The sequence below is a fragment of the Ammodytes marinus genome (assembly GCF_949987685.1).
Source record: "Ammodytes marinus genome assembly, chromosome: 18".
Lineage (NCBI taxonomy): Eukaryota > Metazoa > Chordata > Actinopteri > Uranoscopiformes > Ammodytidae > Ammodytes > Ammodytes marinus.
This window is the reverse complement of record NC_137222.1, coordinates 26328184-26349061: the sequence shown is the minus strand read 5'-3', so window position 1 is coordinate 26349061 and position 20878 is coordinate 26328184. Positions and strand designations below refer to the sequence as shown.

General features: G+C 39.2%; 1 protein-coding gene across 1 annotated transcript in view; it reads left to right on the top strand.

The window, feature by feature from the left end:
• The window catches only part of psmb10 (proteasome 20S subunit beta 10), a 34709-nt gene extending 32154 nt beyond the window's left edge, over positions 1–2555 (top strand). The window contains exon 8 of the mRNA XM_080046677.1: positions 2317–2555. Coding sequence (XP_079902803.1) covers positions 2317–2428 — 112 coding nt within the window. The 3' untranslated portion in view covers positions 2429–2555. The remainder of the gene's footprint in view (positions 1–2316) is intronic.
• The last annotated feature ends 18323 nt before the right edge of the window (positions 2556–20878 follow it).

The following is a 20878-nucleotide window of genomic DNA, read 5'->3' as shown; positions in this document are numbered from 1 at the left end:
CTTTACTTTTGTTGGGTAACACTCACTTTAACACACTTCATTTAAACTCACACACTGTCTTTTTCTGACTGTGATCTTGTATTGGGCCTTTAATTTGACCCCTTTGGAGGGAGGAGTCTCAGCTAACTTTCAATTCATCACGTGACAATTCTTTGAAGATAAGCATTATCAGTGATAGTGACTACAATTATTTTGAAATGTAGGTCATGAATACATTATTTCATTAACAGTGTAAAAAATACTTGCACATTTAAAGGCCCTGGCAACCCAAATCCACTAAATCCTTGTAACTATGTTATTTGGGGAGTAAAATGAATGTTAATATGTATATGAAAGGTTTTAGGAATAGCTGCCAACCCCCCCGCAAACATACTTCCATGTCAGTTGGTCGAGCATTTGAAAAATCCTGATTCGAATGTCGCATGACAAGCCGTTTTCACACGCATCTCCACTCCAACATACATTGGACTTCTCGTTAGAAAATTTCAAATTCGAATTTTGGCTTGGAGTTTTGTTTTCACACGTCACGCGATTCTTAAAGACTATAAAAACAATTCTATGCCATCTCTCTGGTGCCGCGCAAGTGATACAGACTGTCTCTTTGCGCCTGAGCCTACACTCAAAGCCCCGTCTGAGCGAAGCAGCGCGCACCCCGGTGAAAACACTGTGATGGTGACGTTCACAGTGAGCCCTCGCCGAGCCGCCGTGCAGAAAAACTATGTGGTTTAAGACTAAATGATCACCGGGGATTCCTGCACGTTAACGTTGTAGAGGGGACATGCTTTCACGAGCCGATTGCATGTCCCGAGCCCTGATACACAGAGACATGTCTCCTAACTGACTGCGCGACGTCGATCGCTGCGCCGATTCATGCCTCTGATACGTCGACTCACAACATAATGAGTCGAGGCTTTGAATTCAGTGCTGGGGATGTGGGGCCATTTCACGTGCCTCTTTTTCCTCTCGTCACTTCGTTCTCTATTCAAGCGCACACACCTCTGTCCGGCCGCATCTGAGTGCGCAGCCAGTGCTCCACCCGAAAAAATAAAAAACAAGTTGGACACAAGCCCTGAAGCTGAATGATCGCTTTGGTAACGGTCAGTCCATAACTGGACGCTGAATATTAGACCCCAAATATAAAACGACCCGACTTTTTACGACCTATTCCCAGGGGGAAACCCCTTCTTATAATCGGCCCAATACGGCATGTGTCACCGCTGCATGTAACAATATTGTATTGGTGATGCATTTTTTTTTAATCAATGTAGCGAGTTATTATTTAAGTGCAGGCAGAGCTTCTTTTTTGTCAGCACTCCCTTCTGAGAATATGTTTCCGCGGCTATGCCTGTAGCGTACTTCAACAGCGGGTCTCCACACTGTTGAACCGTATATCGCATCAGCTCACGTGATGAGAAACATAATCAGACTCCGTTTTCTCTCTCTCTATTCCCACTTTCTCTCTCTCTATTCCCACTCCTATCCACAGAAAAATCTGATTTTAAAAATGCATATGCCTAAAATAAGATAGGGGATTTTTTGCAAGTTAAATGGGAAATAAACTAATAGGCAGGAGAGATAGTCTAACAATAAATATGAGACAGAGATATTTTTATATATTTTCATTGTGACACAGACACTTGTTTCAATTAAATAGGTTGCGGTTGTGGTGGGGAGAAAATAGCATACAACTAATTGCAAAGCTAGCCTATATAGGCTAATAATAATAAGTTACTTTCTAGCAGGATGCAAGTGATTCTGAGCTGCGCTCTCAGCTGTGCCAATGCATTCACCGTTGCTAGGGAAACCAGCTACCGTCGCAGCCCGTGCAGCAGTGTGAACTGCCAGTCAGGCTCATTGAGCATTTGCAACATTTTCAAGTTTGCGTTTCTTTGTGTGGTGAATCTTTGGTCTGAACTGGGCTAAACCTGCTCAGCACCGTGACTGGGAGAACGTTCCCTTACAGAACGTTATTGACCACGCCCACACCGCCCTGCAAAATGTTCTAGACAGCAAAAAAGCAGTTTTTTAGACGAAATTTTATAATATTTATGATAATACATTTTTAATTGGATAACTGTAAAAAGCTTGTAGAGAAACACAATATTAATGTCATATATTTAGGTCTCTGGGTTGCCACGGCCTTTAAGACTCATGCCTTCAATATTATAGCAATGCTTCACTTTGACGGCGTAGTTAACCAAAGTACTTTTTTAGGAAAAAAATCAATGAATTCCCTTCAAGATTTATGTGACTCTTATCATTTTTGTAAATAATACAAACGAGACTTCTTGTCCTTATCTGTCTTTTTTCTTCCAGAGAGGGACAGTACAGGTATAAGCCTGGCACCACGGCTGTTCTGACCAAAACTGTGACCCCGCTTCCTCTGGATGTGCTCGATGAATTTGTTCAGATCATGGAAACTCAATAAAATATATAAAGTACAATGACATGCTCCTGGTGGAATCAAATCTATTCATGAAGCGCAGTATAAGGCTCAGTATCTCTAAAGCATCATTGTCTGTAAAGGAAGTCAGTTTGTAATAAAAGCTTCCGTTTGTCAAACAGTCAGTACTTGTAAGTTATTTGGTTAGGAGGGCTGGAAGAGTTAGTTAGGAAGTTTCCTTCAGCTTGTGCTTTTGTTTTGCGTTCCCATGAACATAGCCACATAGCCTATAGTCCAATATGAGCAACTGATTTATGTTCAAATTAGTGGGTGAATTACAGTTGTTGCAATATTAACTCACTAGTAGGATAATAAATCTTACTTTAGCTAAAGCTTGACATTTTGTCTAATGTGAGAATGGTTAAACCTGATTCATTTGTAATTTTTGAACGTTACTGCTCTGGTAAAGAACTGCCTGCATAGCTTTTTTAACAGACCCCTCTATAGAAGGCTATGTAGCTGCAGACTGCAGACTGGGCTACTGCAGCTGGATAGCCTACTATAGAGACAGTGCGGAACGCGTCATAATCGGAGGCCACGCCCATCGTGGGGGAAAACAATACACAGCGCTCCATCCACTTTATATTGAATGACAAACTTAATAAAAACGTAATACGACATGCCTTTCACAAATACACGTTACTTTCTTTAAAGCCACGACTCTTGTCTGTCTATACGAGCTGTTTTGGTGAAAAAGTATTGAGTCATTTTCAATATCGAGACAAAACTCTTAACTAATGTATGCTGAATGCTAGGCTAATGTTAGCCTTCTGCTGTAGGCTAACCATAGGCTAAAGGCTGTTACATACTCCGCGAGAAGAAAGTTCTCGGTGACAGAGCTGCGAGAAGTTCTTTCTGGTCTGACATTACATACTTCACGAGAACTCAACTGCCGAACTCCTCACCGCGGCGCATTGTTACCATGGAAATTTGACTCAGTAGCGCCAGCTGATTTCACTTCGCTTTCCTCATTGACTTCAAACTGACCAATCACACAGTAGTTCTCGGACAAGCTGCGAGAAGAAAGTTCGGCCCGGGTGATGTGTCGAGAACAAGCTGCGAGAACAGCTAAACAAGAGCTGAGAGAAGAAAATGACGTAATTTTCTTCTCGCAGCTCTGTCACCGAGAACTTTGTTCTTTCTTCTCGCGGAGTATGTTACAGCCTTAACCCTCACGGACGGGAAAAAACACCTCAATATTGAAAATTACTCAATAATTTTTCACAAGAACAGCTCGTATGGACAGACAAGAGTCGTGGCTTTAAAGAAAGTAAAGTTTTTTTGTTAAATGGATGTTCGATTACGTTTTAATTAAGTTTGTTTGCAGAAGACAGGTCTCCTTCAATACAAAATGAATGGAACGGTTTTCAACGGTTTCCCCCACGATGGGTCCGACCGGACAAAAACACCTCAATATTGAAAACTACTCAATTATTTTTCACAAAAACAGCTCATATAGACAAACAAGAGTCGTGGCTTTCAAGAAAGTAACGTTTTTTTCTTAAATGGATGTTTGATTAAATTTTAATTAAGTTTGTTTGCAGAAGACAGGTCTCCTTCAATACAAAGTGGATGGAGCGCTGTTCAATGTTTTCCCCCACGATGGGCGTGGCCTATTTCATGCACTGTCTCTATGCTGCACTTTCAGGGCCACAGTTCCAGAACCTTAGTTTTTTGCAATAGCAGAATTGGCTGCAAATAGTGCCACCAAGGCAGTTTTCCATCCAAACAATACTTGTTGACGGTAGTAGGCTACATTTTAATCATTCTATCGTGGATTGAGCTTAAACTGTGTCCAATAAATCACGGTTTTATGCCTGCTGCAGCACATGGCAGGATTTATCACATTGTAACTTGTGGCGTACCCAGATCCACCCACACAAATGACTGGGCCCCTGAAAAGGTCCAGTCAATGGGCCCCCCTTCCTCATGCCTTACTCATATCAATGCATGTGCATGCGCTCATCCCTAAATGAACACAGGCTACATGTTTTTGTAGAGAGACTAATTATCTTATCAAACATGCAGCGACAGTTTAGGGAGCAGGGGCTCAAGTGAGAAAAAGGGAACTTTCATTATTCTTATTTTTTATTTTTTAAATAGTAGCACACTTCTGACTTAGCCTAGAGCCTACTTACCAATTCATTTGAATACCCTTAACCTATGGCCTCAGATCAGTCTCAATATTAATGAATGCACAGAGAAGGATTCACACTTGTATTTTGTGATTTATATGTAAACGACTCTCTTCTCACAAATACATTTCAATGCACACACAAATGGATACCATCATATATAAATCTAAAATAAATCCATCTATAATAAAAAGTTTCATGAACACATTTCCGATCCACACAAATGTGTCTTGTTTTAAATAAATGTAATATAAATCCATAAATACAGTGTCGTGCAAAAGTTTGTGAACCCCTTGAGCCTTTTGGAATTTTATTTATTTTAACCATTATTAATAAGTTTTTTTCAATACCAGTATTTTTTATATGAAATAACAGATGTTTGTTTATCAATTCAACATTTTTCTTTTCCAGAAATCAATTGTTAAAATAGATAAAACAAATTATTTGACAAATGTTGTATGTGCAAAAGTTTGTGAACCCTAAGCTGCATTGCTTAAATCGAGCAAGGTAAACACAATCAGGTGGGCCAAACTGATTGATGAAATTGACCAATGTAGTGAGAGATCTTTAGGGAAGAAATTGGGCGCAACTAGATAAAACAAAGATAAAACCAGGTCAGTTTAGGCTCACCAAACTGAACCCATACAGGTCAGACATGCTCAAAGGGGAAACAATCTCAGAGGATCTCAGGAATAGAGTTTTGATGTTGCACATTTGTCTGGGGACAGCTATACATTCGTATAAAAAAGTTTGAGCTCCATCGGCCCACCGTGAGGCAAATCATCTACAAATGGAGAGCTTTAAGAGTGACTTAACATCTGCCTAGAAGTGGACTTCCTTCAAAAATATCTTCAAGCACCACAAGAAAAGGGATTTTTCAGGTAAAAGCCAACCCACACATTACATCTGGAGATTTGCAGACCATTTGCCATCACCATTCTTCACTTGGGAGAAGGTTCTGTTGGTGGTAGGCAGAGTTGCGTTTTTGCCCAAACATGGCGGTTTTGGTTATGACCAAACAGATCAATTTTGGACTAATCTGTCCACAGAATAAGACTTCAAGTATCTCCAGGTGCTCTCTGGCAAAGCTGTGACAAGCAGTTGTGTTATTTTTTGAGAGCAGAGGCTTCTTCAGCAACCCTCCCTTGAAAGCCATGTTGACTGAGTTTTCTTCTTATTGTGGAACCATGCACATCTGTCCCAGATGTTGCAAGAGAGGTCTGCAAATCACTAGATGTAATGTGTGGGTTGGCTTTTAACTAAAAAAACACTTTTCTTGTGGCGCTTGAAGATATTTTTGAAGGAAGTCCACTTCTAGGCAGATGTTCAGTCACTCTTGAAGCTCTCCATTTGTAGATGATTTGCCTCACGGTGGACCGATGGAGCTCAAACTTTTTTTGAATTAATTTATAGCTGTCCCCAGACAAATGTGCAGCATCACAACTCTATTCCTGAGATCTTCTGAGATTTTTTTCCCTTTTAGCAGGTCTGACCTGTATGGGTTCAGTTTGGTGAGCCTAAACTGACCTGGTTTTATCTTTGTTTTATCTAGTGGCGCCCAATTTCTTCCCTAAAGATCTCTCATTACATTGGTCTATTTCATCAATCAATTTGGCCCACCTGATTGTGTTTACCTTGCTCGATTTAAGCAATGCAGCTCAGGGTTCACAAACTTTTGCACATACAACATTTGTCAAATAATTTGTTTTATCTATTTTAACAATTGATTTCTGGAAAAGAAAAATGTTGAATTGATAAACAAACATCTGTTATTTCATATAAAAAATACTGGTATTGAAAAAAATGAATTAATAATGGTTAACATAAATACAATTCCAAAAGGCTCAAGGGGTTCACAAACTTTCGCACGACACTGTATATACATTTTTAAAAGATTTGCATTTTTCATCAGAAATGTGTTTGGATGTTGTTACATTTATTTACAAACTGTTACATTTGAATTTACAAAATGCTTTTAATTTGTGAACTTCCTTGCATTCATGTGTGAATTGGTCTGTATTTATGTGTGGATTTATGAGACTCCCCTGACGTCTGCTGGATTCACGAATGTGTTTTTTTCAACCAGGAACTACCTATAGCCAATCGGATGTCTTCATTGTTTTCAGCCAATCACATGAGCGCAGTCCCACAAGGGTACGCTTATGCCCAGAGAGACACACAACGGTACAGTAGATGGCACGACTGAATGAGCTCAATGTCAATGCATTATTTTTAAAACTGCTGTGGAGTTGTTGCCGCAGTGGACCACGTTTTTGGTGAATCATAAACGAGTCACCAACAATTCCAGCATTTGCAGCGTCCATTTCTCCAAAGAAGAGTTTAGTAACTTGGCTAGAAGGCTGCTGGCTTTGCAGAGCGGCTATGTCTAGCTGGAGCTGCCTTTCTTTACTTCAGACTTCACCGACTCCGTGCTGATTGCCAATCATGTAAGTCACTTACCAGCTTAACTGTACATTACATTTTACTGTCTTATTAGCTTTAGTTATGCTACTACAGTGTAGTTCACTTGTGGGTGTTGCTAACATTTAGCCCCAGTCCCGGTGTTTGAAGCTAACGTAGCTAATGTTGTTATCATAGTAGCCTACTACTGAATGTTTATTTTTAGCAGGTCATGCTAGCTACCTTGATGACAATCACACAAAATATGGCCACTGAATTAAGAACAGAGCGGCCAAGTCTCACGCTTTGGCCGTGAGACACACGCATATCAACCAGTTCACACGCTCACACGCCACACCTCCAATTTCTCATGCAGAGAAATGAATCCCCGTAATATATATATATATTTTTTGGTACTTTTACTTTGAAAGTCTTATTTTGAAAAGCTAAACGGACTGAGTTCCGTGACATCCTCTTTCTGCCATGCTTTCTGCACGCGCGGTTTCCATGGCATGGTCCATGGTCCATGGCCGTGTGCAGCCCGTAGCCACAGCAGCCACTTGGCAAACCACCACGGCCACGCCCCCCTCCGTTACACTACAAAACTAATAGTCCCGCCCTTTGTTCAAATTATATGGAAAATTAATGACAACAAGGACGCCGGTATTAAATGAACAAAGAGGTAAGAACACCTTAATTCAAATCAGTCACTTCACTTGATATATTCAAGCTTGTTTTGCATTATGTTATTGGGCTGGTTGACACACCAACAAATTTTTGTTCTAAAATGTTGTCAACATTAATTGAATGAATGTATTGAGTAACTAAGCTTAGAGGTTACTGTGGGAAAATTATGTTCTGAGAAGACATCAAGTGTCATAGATTTAATATAATAATGGTGAATTGAAATTGGATAATTGGATAACCCATACAATGTTGAATACATATATAATAATTACCTTTATTACAGTTTAACCAAATGTTTTAACAATAGGCTACAGGAGATATTTGAAAGCACTACACATGCATTGTAGGCTATTCAATTAAATTTGTGTCAGCGAAACCGTGAATGTTCTCTTTTACTTTACATAAAAATTAATGCAGAAAAGGCACACATTGCTTCATAAAAATTCACCAGAATGCAGGAAATTAAGTGTTTAATGCTCGAAATTTTCTGGGGGGGAACCCCAGACCCCCACTTACAATATGTCCACACCCAATGTTTAATTAAAACCTGTCCTACGACTTTGCAATTCATGAATTTGTTTATTTTAATAAGATTTTTGATGTTTTATCACATTTTCCAATTGTCTTTTATTTCTGATTAATTATGAACAATATGTAAACTTGCAGGACACTAGCAAAAATGATTGGGTGGGAAAGAGGACACGGTTTTGGGTCCCTCGGCCAAAAAATCTCACTCCAAACTTTTGGTGAAACTTGGCAGCCCTGATTAAGAATTATACAGAATATCTCTGTATTACAGCATTACAGACAGCCTATGCCAGAGTGAATGCTAGTGTTGAGGGCTAATGCGAGCCTGAACCTCTCATCTCTAGCCGGGACACTGGAGGACAGACGATGTGACCTACACCTGCAGTAGTTAAAGAACCATGGCGAAGAAAAGGAACAGAGGTATGATGAAGAATCTACTCATGCTAATGTAGTTAAAGATATCCTAAACTACATAGAACTCTTTGTATATTAAGCTTATTAGGTGAACAAGCACACTGCATTTATTCTTCTCATAAGGACTGTTTTCTTCAGTGTCATCATTGTAAATATATTCAATTTCTTCTTAAAAGCAGAAACAAGGTTTTACTCAAAGACATCTTGAAGCTCAGCCCACTGTACCAGACCTTGCCCCGACCCGGCCCGTTCTCAGAAAGAGGTTCTGGCCCCAGTTAGTATAAACAACGGGCAGGTAGCGGACGGTGAATATATTGACATTTTACTCAAGTAACAATAAATAAAATGTTTGTTTTGTTGTTATGGTCATCCAAGTTTAAAAATACAGTTTAGCTTAGTTAGGTTCTTGGCTTCCAAAGACCATGGCCCCCCTAAGTGGCTGGGCCCTAGAAAGATTTCCCACTTTATACTCCTTATGGGCGGCCCTGGGTGTACCCTAGGATTCCATATTAATAACATAACACTAACCCATAGCCTAACAATATAATACAGAATGAATCCATTCATGTAGCCTATCTATCTTCATCATCTAATTCTGTGCAGCCTGTGGTACTGCAGCTGAATCATCTTCCTTTTGTTTTCATCCAACAGCTTTACTCCTTCACCATGTCATGTGTAGTCCGTCGTGAACATCCTTTCTTTATACAGTATGTCCATGATCCATCCCAACAAACTTTGAGACTTCAGATATCTCTCACTAAGCCAATCAGCGCTCCCAAATAGTTTGTCCCGCCCACATGTTCAGAGCTATTAGGAAAATGAATGGCATTAAAAGAGAATATGGATATCCAATCTTATCTAATGGGGAAATTACAGCAGTGAAAGATGAAGAGAAAGCAGAGATGTTGGCAAAAACTTTTGTTAAAATTCACAGTTCAGATAATATTAGTGAAAAAGGAAGGATAACAGTTTAAGGTATTCCATAGAACCCACTTCTCTAAAGCCAAATTAGCAGAAATATACCCTGACGTAGATGATAGCTGCAACCGGTGTGGCTTTGCCCCGGCTGACCACAGTCACATGTTTTTTCTCTGCCCAAGACTGAACAATTTTTGGTGTTCGGTCTTCAAAACATTATCTGATGTCCTGCAGCTAAACCTTCAACCATGTCCTTATATAGCCATTTTTGGGGTCCCCTTGGTGCCTTCTACTTACTCAGGAGTGCAGGCTGATGTTATTGCTTTCTCCTCTCTTCTAGCTCGGAGAAGAATACTTTTCGAGTGGAAATCTCCAAAGCCTCCTTTCTCATCCTCATGGTTGAGTGATATTATGTTCTTTGTCGAGCTAGAAAAAATTAAATATTCCCTGAGAGGCTCTTTGTACAAATTTGACCATAGGTGGCGCCCCTTCATCTCACACTTTAATAAACTTAAGTCGCTTCCCGATGGTTAACTGTTGGCCTTGTCTGTTTTGTAGCTACGCTGCTCCTTTTGGGTTTTGCATGGTTCTGTGTACATGTGGCTGTGTCTGGCCGTCGCTGTCCATATTGGGCCTGCAGTGTGTAGAATTTCGGATATTTTTAATTTTTAATTTTTTTTTTGGTAGAAGTGATTGTGGTGTCCATGACTGCGTTTGTTCTGGTGTATAACAGCTGTTTTTTTTTTTTTTATAAATATATTTTTTTATTATTATATATATAGGGGAGAACGGGGGAATCTGAGGCATCGGGTAATGTGAGCCACCCCCTGTATCTAGGCAACAGAAAACATTTGTGGTCATGTGAGATATATGTTTTCAAGCCCCTCTCATTTCCCCTTGGCCCTGAAAGAGAGGACCTCATGGTGCTGTGGTAAGCATGTTTTTTTCACCAAAATAGGTATTTTGCATGTAAAAGTAAATTTTCTTGCTGTCAACTTAATCAACTGTTGTGCCAAAGCAAATGTATTCACATAGAAAAACTTCTATCATACGTGTTGATGAACTACCAACATATGAAACCATGTGATGCTGATAACTGAAGATTAGCCTGAAATGCTAAGAGAGGTAGTTTTTTCTCAAATTGTGGTGGTGGGGGAAAGTGAGCCAAATGCTGTGGGGGAAAGTGAGCCACTGTCTCACTTTCCCCCACCACGAGGCACAAGTTAAGTTTAGTCTTAAACATGTTTTTATGTAATATTACATGACATATGTTTTATTTTAATGTCATACACATTGTAGAAAAGCCATCATGCCAAGGAAATACACCAGGAAGACGACCTTGGGCAACCACACGGAAAGAGCACCTTCTCATCTTTCCCTGTAACCTTCAGGGCTGGAATGTAGAGTAGGCCTAGTTGTATAGTATGACAGGCTGATGTTATAATCCAGTTGGGTCTTCTCCTGTGTTCTGAGTCCCAGGCTGTTCTCGCTGGTTCTGATTTTCCTATGCTTTGACCCCCAGACCCTAGCTGGCACTTAGGGTCCTGTGTTCTGACCCCAAGACTGTATTATAATCTAACTGGTTCCATCTTTCATTTGAATCTTATTAAAACCTTTTGAATTATAATATGTTGTATTTGATTTTGTTCAGAGTTACTTTCAAGTGTTTAGAAAATTTGCTTTGCTTAATTGACCAAACCCCATCATTCTTTTACTAGTCCGACATTAGTTCTGGAATATGTGGCTAGCTTTCAGGAATCTTACTGTTACAATATGTGTTGTTATGGTAGTTTCAGAGTGGAAAAAGTAAGTGGATCAGTTTACCCCAAAGCTGGGGTAAAGTGAGCCACATGACAACTTTTTTTAAAACAATCATATTTTCACTGCACTTTGTCTTGAAAAAAATCTACTAATGCCCATTTCTAGGAAACATCCTGAATTAATGGGAAATGTGTAAATTTGAGTGATAAATCATTTTAGCTCGCTTAGAGGGGAGCAAATGTAAAAAGTGGCTCAGATTACCCCGTTATCCCCTATATATATATATATTTATTTGTATTTATTTTTTCCACCTTAGAGGGGGTCTATATCTCCATATTTCTCCATACCATATGTCACAGCCTGTGCGCCGCAATGTTGAGGGCGTCATGGTTGGAATGTCATCAGGTGCACTGTTTAGAATTTAGAATTTAGAATTGCTCTTGTTCTTGAAGGCCACTGTAGCTTCTATTCTTATTCGTAAGGAGTGGGCTTCCCAGGAAACGTTACATTCTAGAAATGCCTAGTACCTTCTTGATGATATCATATTACATACTGCATGTAGTTGTCTCTATTGTAACTGTTTTTAATGTTTTTTTCATTTTTATGTCATTTTATATGTCATCTGTCCAAGGATTATTTGGGGTGTGGGGTGGGTGGGGTTATAAATGTTTTGTATGTTTGTTAAAAAAAAAAATTTCAATAAAAATCGTTTATGGACAAAAAGAAAAAGGAAGAATAGGAAGGGAAACTACAATTGCAGAGAATGTGTGAGTTATTAGAACAGGAGGAAGATATTAATGATTTACTTAATAAACCATTTACAAAGATAGAATTGAACAGATCTCTTAATAAAACCAAGATGTCAGCGCCAGGTAAAGATCAAACATGTTACATCATGTTAAAGCATCTGAGTGAATCAGCTAAAGAGATTCTTTTGAAATTATTTAATAAAGTATGGGAGGGTGGAAAACTACCACTAAGCTGGAAGGAGGCAGTAGTAATTCCAAAAGGGAAACCAGGGAAGGACTCGACAAATCCAGGGAATTATAGACCTATTGCTTTAACATCCAACATGTGTAAAATAATGGAAAAAATGGTTAATGAAAGGTTAAAATGTTATGTAGAAAGCAAAGGATATTTATGTAAGTACCAGAGTGATTTTAGGAAGGAAAACACAATGGATCCAGCAGTATGTTTAGAACATGAAAAGGAAGGCACAAATAAACAGAGAAAGTGTAGTGGCTGTGTTTTTCGATATTGAGAAAGCGGACATGATGTGGGGAGAAGGACTATTAGTAAAACTTGGTAAATTGGGTATTAAAGGTTGAATGTATAAATGGATTAAGGATTTTTCTATTTGGGAGGGTAATACAGATACGAGTCGGGAATCAATTATCAGGAAAATTTGGAATTGAAAATGGAACACCTCTAGGGAGTATTATAAGTCCTCTATTATTCTCTTTAATGATAAATGATGTATATGAAGAGATAGTAAATTAAATGGGAGTTTCACTTTTTGCAGATGATGGGGCAATATGGAAAAGGGGAAGAAATGTGAGCTTCATAGTGCAGAGATTGCAGAGGGCTATAACAAGGGTAGAAGAGTGGTCATATAAATGGGGTTTCAAATTTTCTGTGGAAAAGAAAAAGATAATGTTTTTTACTAGGAAGAAAATTGGGAGTGAGGTTGAATTAAAAATATACAACCAGGAGTTGGAGAGAGTAAAACAATATACATTTTTAGGTTTATGGTTTGATGAGAGGATTACATGGGCTGTACATATTAAGAAGGTTGTGGACAGGTGCAAAAAAATACTTAATGTAATGAGGTGTTTAGTTGGGTATGATTGGGGGCAGACAGAATAGCATTAATATCTCCCTGAAGTTATGGCTGAAAAATAAAATTAAAACATCATCTCAAACTAGAGGTCCTCCTGTTTCCAGGGAATGTTCTTGTGATACTGTCAGTCCCTTACAGGCTTAGAAAACACTGTGAGAAGCAAGACCCAGAAGCTCCCCAGCTACCACTTAGCTTGTAAATAGTGCATAGAGTATATACATAGTGTGAAAGTAGTTTGTTATTATTGTTTTTATATTTACTTAATGGTTTGTTTGAAAACTGTTTTGTGATGCTTCCTCTTTTATTAGTGTACATCCCATGAATCATCATATGTGGTTCAAAGTCTTCATTCAGTCTAATTTCCTAATGTTTTTTGAAAGTAGAGACAACATTTCTACCAAAAAGCGTCTGGACCCAATTTTATATTAGCCATGTTTTGTGCACTCCCCTACTGTGTTTTGGAAGATTTCCACTGCATTTTTGAAGCTAAGGCTTAGAAGCAATTTCAAGAGCCAAAACAACTCAACAGGATGACTAAAGGTTCTTCTTTCACACAAATGTCCAGGTTTTTCAAAAATCGCAATACATTTTTCAGCATTTAAGCCAATTATTTATATACACAATGGTCTAGGACATAAGTAGACCTCAGAAATCAAAGGCCTAATGTGTTCTGAACATTTCCATATAAAACACTTTGGTATAATTTATCTTCTTGCACATTTGAAATAGGTATTTATAGAAGTATGTAAAATCGGAGAAAATACCCCTAGACCTCAGAGGGTTAAGTCAGTGGTTCTCAATTATTTTCTGTCATGCCCTCCCTAGGGGACAGAAATGTTTTCGCTGAGGTTTGCATTTCATTCAAAACATTTTTAAACTGTAAACATAGTTAAGGTGTTTTTTTTTTATTATTTTAGGCCAATAGGCCTTCTGTGATGCGATAACCAATCATTCATTAATGTTATTATTAGTCTACTTGCTTGATTTCTTTTTAAATAGCCTACAGAGACACTTGGAGACATGTGGACATTTATTTACAGCAAATCGTGGCCATTCGCGCATATATGACCATACACAAGCACACATCGCGCTTGCTAGCACTTAAACATTTTTTTATTTTTTTTTGTCAGTTGGATATCAAGGCAGCCTGCGCCCCCCCCCCCCCTGGCAACTCACGGCGCCCCCCCCAGGGGGGCGCGCCCCACCATTTGAGAAGCACTGGTTTAAGTGAATGGGGGTGAATGGGGATGGGCTTATGGGGAATTTTTTGAACCTATATTTTTTCATTTCATTTTCATTTAACTTTTATTTATCCTCGAGAGACCAATTGAGGGGTGACCCTCATTTTCAATGACGTCGAGTTCAAACAAATTCAAAGGAAAAACAACAATACATTAACAATATTCAACGCAAATACATCAAATACACAACAACAGGTGAAGAGAAAAACAATTGAAACATTTACACAGTGGTGAAATTAAGTGGTAGCAATTAAAATTAAATGGGTGAGAGTACAATATAGCCTAATTAAAACAGTTACAGGTAGAGTTTGGCAGATTTAAAATAGTTTGTTTAAATTGGTTAAAGGATATGAAGTTATTTAGTTTAATTTGTTGCTGTAAGTTGTTCCAGGAGTCAGGGGCACTGAAGCTAAAAGCTGTCTTTCCTAGCTCAGACCGGGCTTGTGGGACATAAAGCATAAGCATGTCAGTGGAGCGGGTCTGATAAAGCCCATCTGAGATTTGCAGCAATTCAGTTAAATAACGAGGAAGCTTCCCGGTCAAGGCTTTGTAAATTAAAATATGCCAATGTGCGTCACGTCTCTCTTTAAGGGAGGGCCACCCAACCTTCTCATATAAAAGACAATGGTGTGTGTCATAAGCATCTCCTGTGATGAACCTTAAAGCAGAGTGAAAAACAGAGTCCAGGAGTTTAAGACATGAATGTGATGCATGCCGGTAAACCACATCACCGTAATCAAGGACAGACATGAAAACTGCTTCAATAATCCTTTTCCTACTAAATAAAGGGAAGGTGGTTTTGTTCCTATAAAAATAGCCAATTTTTTGTTGTAGTCGACGAACAAGATTTTTTATATGAAAATTAAAAGTGAGTTTATCATCTAACCAGATGCCAAGATATTTGTACTATATATATCATTATGAAACTTTGCCAGTTGATTACTGACATTAAAACAAAAACTTTTTGTATTACAGTATTTTCCAAAATGTTTAAATAAATATGAAAAATCATCAATGTCTTACTATTAATGCGTAAATTTGCATATCTGCAAAGCCCCAAAATCTAGATGTTGGAAGAAAACAAAGTCAATTTGTTTTTACATTTTGAAAACAAAACAAGTGTCCAACTGCCTGAAGTCTTTCCTAATCACAGTTCAAATTTGATCAATAACCCATAGAAAATAAATTTTTTACACGGTTACATTTCATGTGCCATGGACCAAAAGTGTCCTTTTGGAGTCTCCAGCTGGTATTTTAGGAAACGGCTAGACATTCCCTTGGAAAAAACTGTGTAGAAAATTCCTTTTCTATGGGTTATTGACAGTGTTGTGCCTGAACGCGTTCAATGAACGTTCGTTCATGAACTCATTCATATTGGGGGCGAACGTGAACTGAACGTATGTATTTCTGCCTCATGAACGTTTTTGCGAACGCGCTCATTCTGGCGTTCGTGAACGGCGCTCTTAAGGCCAGGACACACCAGCCCGAAAATCGCCGTCGTTGAGTCGATAGGGGGTCGGGAGACGAATCTGTTTGGTGTGTGCCGTGACGTCGGCCGACGTAGAGGTCGTCGGGCTTGTTTTGAGCCGATTGAACATGTTCAATCGGCAGCCGACCGTCTTTCATTTGGAGCAATTTGATTGGTGGAGGGCTAGCGAATCAGTGAAGCCCGGAAGTGAGGCGGGTAGCACAAATAGCTAACAACAGCTAGCCATCGTTTTAATGTGTTTGTTCGTTTCGTTTTGAGAGTACTCACATGCATCAATGCTCGACACCATGCTCGACACTCTCTGCTAAAAATTGTGCTCTTATGGTCCATAAATATAAATACGTATTTCTATCTATGTTTATGCTCTAGAGAGCTGTCCCATCATTTCCGGCTTTCGTATTTTTTCGGGCCACAATACAGATTAGCGCCGCCTGCTGTTATGGAGACATTACGTCCCGCGCAAGCAACAGAGCGTACGGAAAGTCAGCAGTCAGTTTGGTGTGTTCTCTGGCCGCGACGGGAAGCCTGGAGCTTCCTGAAACGGCCGACTCCATTTTTTGCGTAGTCGGAACAAGTAGAAACAAGTCGGACTGGTGTGTCCTGGCCTTTACAGTCGTTCAATCGTTCATCGAGTGCCCGATTTCCAAAGAAAACCCCCGCTAAAAGACAGCGTAAACAGCCCTTAATATGTAGCTGAAAAACACCCAATCTGGCAACACATGCCACCACAGCGTCGCACCGCCGCTGCGTCATCAAAATGCGAAACACCGCGGAAAAAAACAAAAACAAATGAATGCAGCAGCACTTACTCAGACCATGGACCTAGCCTCAGGCTATACCCTCTTCTTCGTATGATTGTTACCTACCTCAGATTGTGTTTGTGTTAATAAGTGTGTCAACACATTTTCTGGACTTTGTTGTTAACAGTAGGCCCTACACTGCAGTTTCGAATGGTCTCCTTGAGGGTTTTCCTAGTTTAAGTTGTAGGCTAATTTGTTTGTAGAACCTGCCTGGTATATTTTTCCAGTATTGCTTTCTTTGAATGAAATTTCATGTGAATTGTTTCCAGGTTTGGAAAATTATAAAAATGGGAAAACATTTGCACCTTAACCGTTTTTGTTTGAATAATTCTTCATTAAAAAGATCATTCAAACAGCAACTTTTTCCTCATGTTTTTGAGAATATACTGTAGGGGTAAAAGCTGCAGCTGGCTTCTAGTGTGGACTGAATGTTATTGAAATAATTTCTGTCTGTGGTTCTATATGGTATGTGGCAATTATTTAGAAAAATAATAGCCTGCAGCAACATATAAAAAAAAAGAACTATGAACTAGTTCATTTTTGAACTGTGAACTTAGTTCATAATTTTGAATTATGAACTATGAACTGAACTAGTTCATTTTAAAGGGTGTGAACTGAACTTTGAACTAGTTCACGTAGAAAAAGAACTTTCCCAACACTGGTTATTGATCAAATTTGAACTGTGATTAGGAAAGGCTTCAGGCAGTTGGACACTTGTTTTGTTTTCAAATTTAAAAAACAAATTGACCCTGCTTTTGTCCAACATCTACATTTTGGGGCTTTGCAGATATGCAAATTTACGCATCATTAGTAAGCAAGGTTTTTCCTGCATAGAGAAATATTTGGCGCCCCCCAAACTGGTTTTATGCCTCCCCCAAAGGAAAATCACCAGAGCCAAAATGACAAAAATTGAGAATATATTTAGCAACTTAAAACCTCTCCTAGTTCAGCCCAATACAAGTCATCCTTCTTGTAGGGCTGGAGGATGCATTGCATTTCAATTTATATATTACTGCTTCCCTCGATCATGAAAACGAAATAATCGTAATAAAACGATCATTGAAACTCTCCTTTCTCAACCACACCGCTCTTAAAATTCACAAACTTTGCACCTTTACTGTTGCATTCGCGACCCCAAAAAAGTTGTTCTGTGTTCTCACCCCCCAAAGGCCTAATGAGCCAGGAAAAACCCTGGTAAGTTATTGATGATTTTTCATATTTATTCAAACTTTTTGGAAAATACTGTAATACAAAAAGTTGTTGTCTTAATGTCAGTAATCAACTTGCAAAGTTTCATAATGATATATATAACTTTAAAAAAATCCCTATTAGCCCACCCCCATTCGCTTAAACAGTGGTTCTGATTTGCTCTATCGGCCCGCTGTAGCTTTCCAGCAGCTAGTTGACCAGGTTGTCCACCCAGGTTGGGACCCTGATAAATGATGTACTGTGGTGTAAATTATTAAAACCTAGCAAAGGCAAAGTTAAGCTAGCTATTGCTAGTGACACTCAAAAACGTTAGTGTCACTGTATAACTGAAAAATGTCTCAGAGGGGCTAGTAAATATTATTCATCACTGTCGGCAGTGTCCGATAACCGCATCCACTCAAGAGCATGGAGCATGCGCAGTAGCTGACAGTACAACAGTTGATGGTTTGATTAACCCACTTCTCATTGGATTAACATGCACGTTTATAGTTGATCTGAATTTTCTTCTAATCAGGTATTATGGACAAGAATAAATCATGTAATGAAGAAAAACACGATTGATTCATGTCATCTAAGCATATTCCTAGTTAGCTAATCAAACACATGCCCTAGTTAATTTTTTTGAGTGAACCGTTCCGAAAGCAGACCAGATATTTTGATTGAGGTTCAACAAACATTATACCGTATACAAATGATGGGGCTTATAGTGTTTTTTTATGGGTTCCAGCACACATTGGGATAAGAGGAGATTAAATGGCAGATAAGATTGCAAAATATGTTACAAAAAAAGCATAATTGATATAAGTATAAATATAGGTAAAACTGAAATTAAAGGCATTATTAAGCAAATACTGAATAGGAGATGGCAAAAGCAGTGGGAGGAAGAGCGGAAAGGAAGATGGTTCTACAGAGTGCAAAGGAAAGTGGGAGAAATGATATGTGGAGGTAAGAGCAGAAGAGAGGAGTCGGTTCTATCAAGAGATTTGGGCACACAGGTCTGAACAGGCAACTGTTAGGAAAACACTTAACAGGCAGATGTGAATGTGGGCAAGAAGAGACCGTAGAACATGTTATAATGCAGTGTGAGAGATATGAGGAAGACAGAAGGCAGATGAGGGGAAAATTCAGAAAAGAAAAAGTAAGTTTTGATTTAATAGACATTTTACAAAATAATTCCAATACTTGTCATCAAATTCTATTTCATTCTCTTAGGGTAACTAATTTGATTTGGAAAATATAGGTTCTAAAGTATTTTAATTATTTATTTATTTATTTTTGAAGCGAGGTTGTTATTTATGTCACACTCCATACCAGTAGATGGCGGTAAGTTGTTTGCCAACCGCCAAAAAACAATACACAAGAAGAAGAAGATGTTCAGAGCTGATTGGTTTGAAAAAACCCGACTGTCATTTGAACTCGGTTACTGGTGTCACAGGAGTGCGGACTTGAGCAGGTGGATGTTAAACTGGAACCTCGTCGCTTTGCAAAGGGATCAAAGAAGTACAAGTGTCATAGATCATCCTGGTATAAAGGGATGTTTGAAAGGCGTAGGTGGATACGTGAAGGACTTAAAAGGATGAAGAAAACCAGTGAATTGAAGAAAGTGGTGGCGGATAGGCATAACTATGTTGTGAATGGACCGGAGTGGGGAGATACGGATATAGGAGAGTCTGATAGCGATAGCATGGAGACAGTCCAAGTTAACGTAATTAAGAAGGTTAAAAGAGGAGAAAATTCTGCTGGGACTAGCTCAAAAAAAAGTAAAGAGTACTGGAGGCCAGGAGAGAGAAATGGAGGAGAGACCCCAAAGAGAAAGGCCTATGCCAGTGGAGTTTAAAGTTATATTGAGGTTTAGAGAGGAAGGAGGAGTTGCCTCAATGAGTCCAGTAAAACTCACAACCATATTAAAAAACCAGATTGGAGACATACATATTGCAAAAGTTTTAAGGGATGGAAATTTAATGATAATATGTAAAACTGAGGAACAATTACTACGAGCTGGTAGGGTGAAAGAGATAGGTAAGGTTAAAGTAGTGGATTCAAGCCGTGTTGAAGGAGGGAGTAAGTGGAGTAAAGGAGTGATTTGGGGGGTGCCAGTGGGAGTCTCTATGGAAGAAATCAAGTCAAATCTTAGAGGAGGAACTTTGAAAGCGGCCCGTCGAATCCTGATTACTCGAGACGGGGAGAGGAAAGACAGTGAGGGTGTCGTGCTAGATTTTGAAGAAGAAACTCTACCAAAGAATGTAACTTTAGGTTATGTGAGCTACAATATTAGAGAGTACGTCCCAAAGCCAATGAGGTGCTACAAATGTCAAAAATTTGGCCACATAGCCACAGCATGTAAAGGGAGGAGGAGGTGTGCTAATTGTGGGGGGGATCATGAATATGACCAGTGTAATCAGGAGCAGCCAAAATGTTGTAGCTGTGGGGGAAATCATAGTGTAGCATTTAGTGGATGTGAAGCTATGAAGAGAGAGATGGAGATACAACAAATTAGAGTTAAAAATAAAATCACATACGCAGAAGCAGTGAAGGTGGTGAGGCAGAGAGAAGGAATGGCTGAGAGAAGCAGTACAGAACACCAGGAGAGAAGCAGGGAAGGTAATCAGGATAGGGCTGCAAATGAAACAGAGCAAGGAAAGGAGGGGAGGGTGGTTGTTGACTTAAAAAAGCTAGTTACGTTCATAGCAGGGGTAGTCAATGCTACAATGGAGGTAAAATCCAAGACAGAGAGGATACAAATCATTGTCAAAGCAGCAGTTCAGCACCTAGATATTACTGGGTTAACATGGGAGGAGGTGAGGAATGATCTCAGCGGGCAAGCAAGTCAGGAACAAGCAGGGTGTGGATAGGAATAGTAAATGGTCTTCTTGCTGCAATGGAATGCTCGAAGTTTGCTGGCTAATGGACAAGAATTTAAAAGTATCTGGAGGAGTTACCAAGTAAACCAGATGTAATTTGTGTACAGGAAACGTGGTTAAGGCCGCAATTAGATTTCAGAATAGTGGGATAT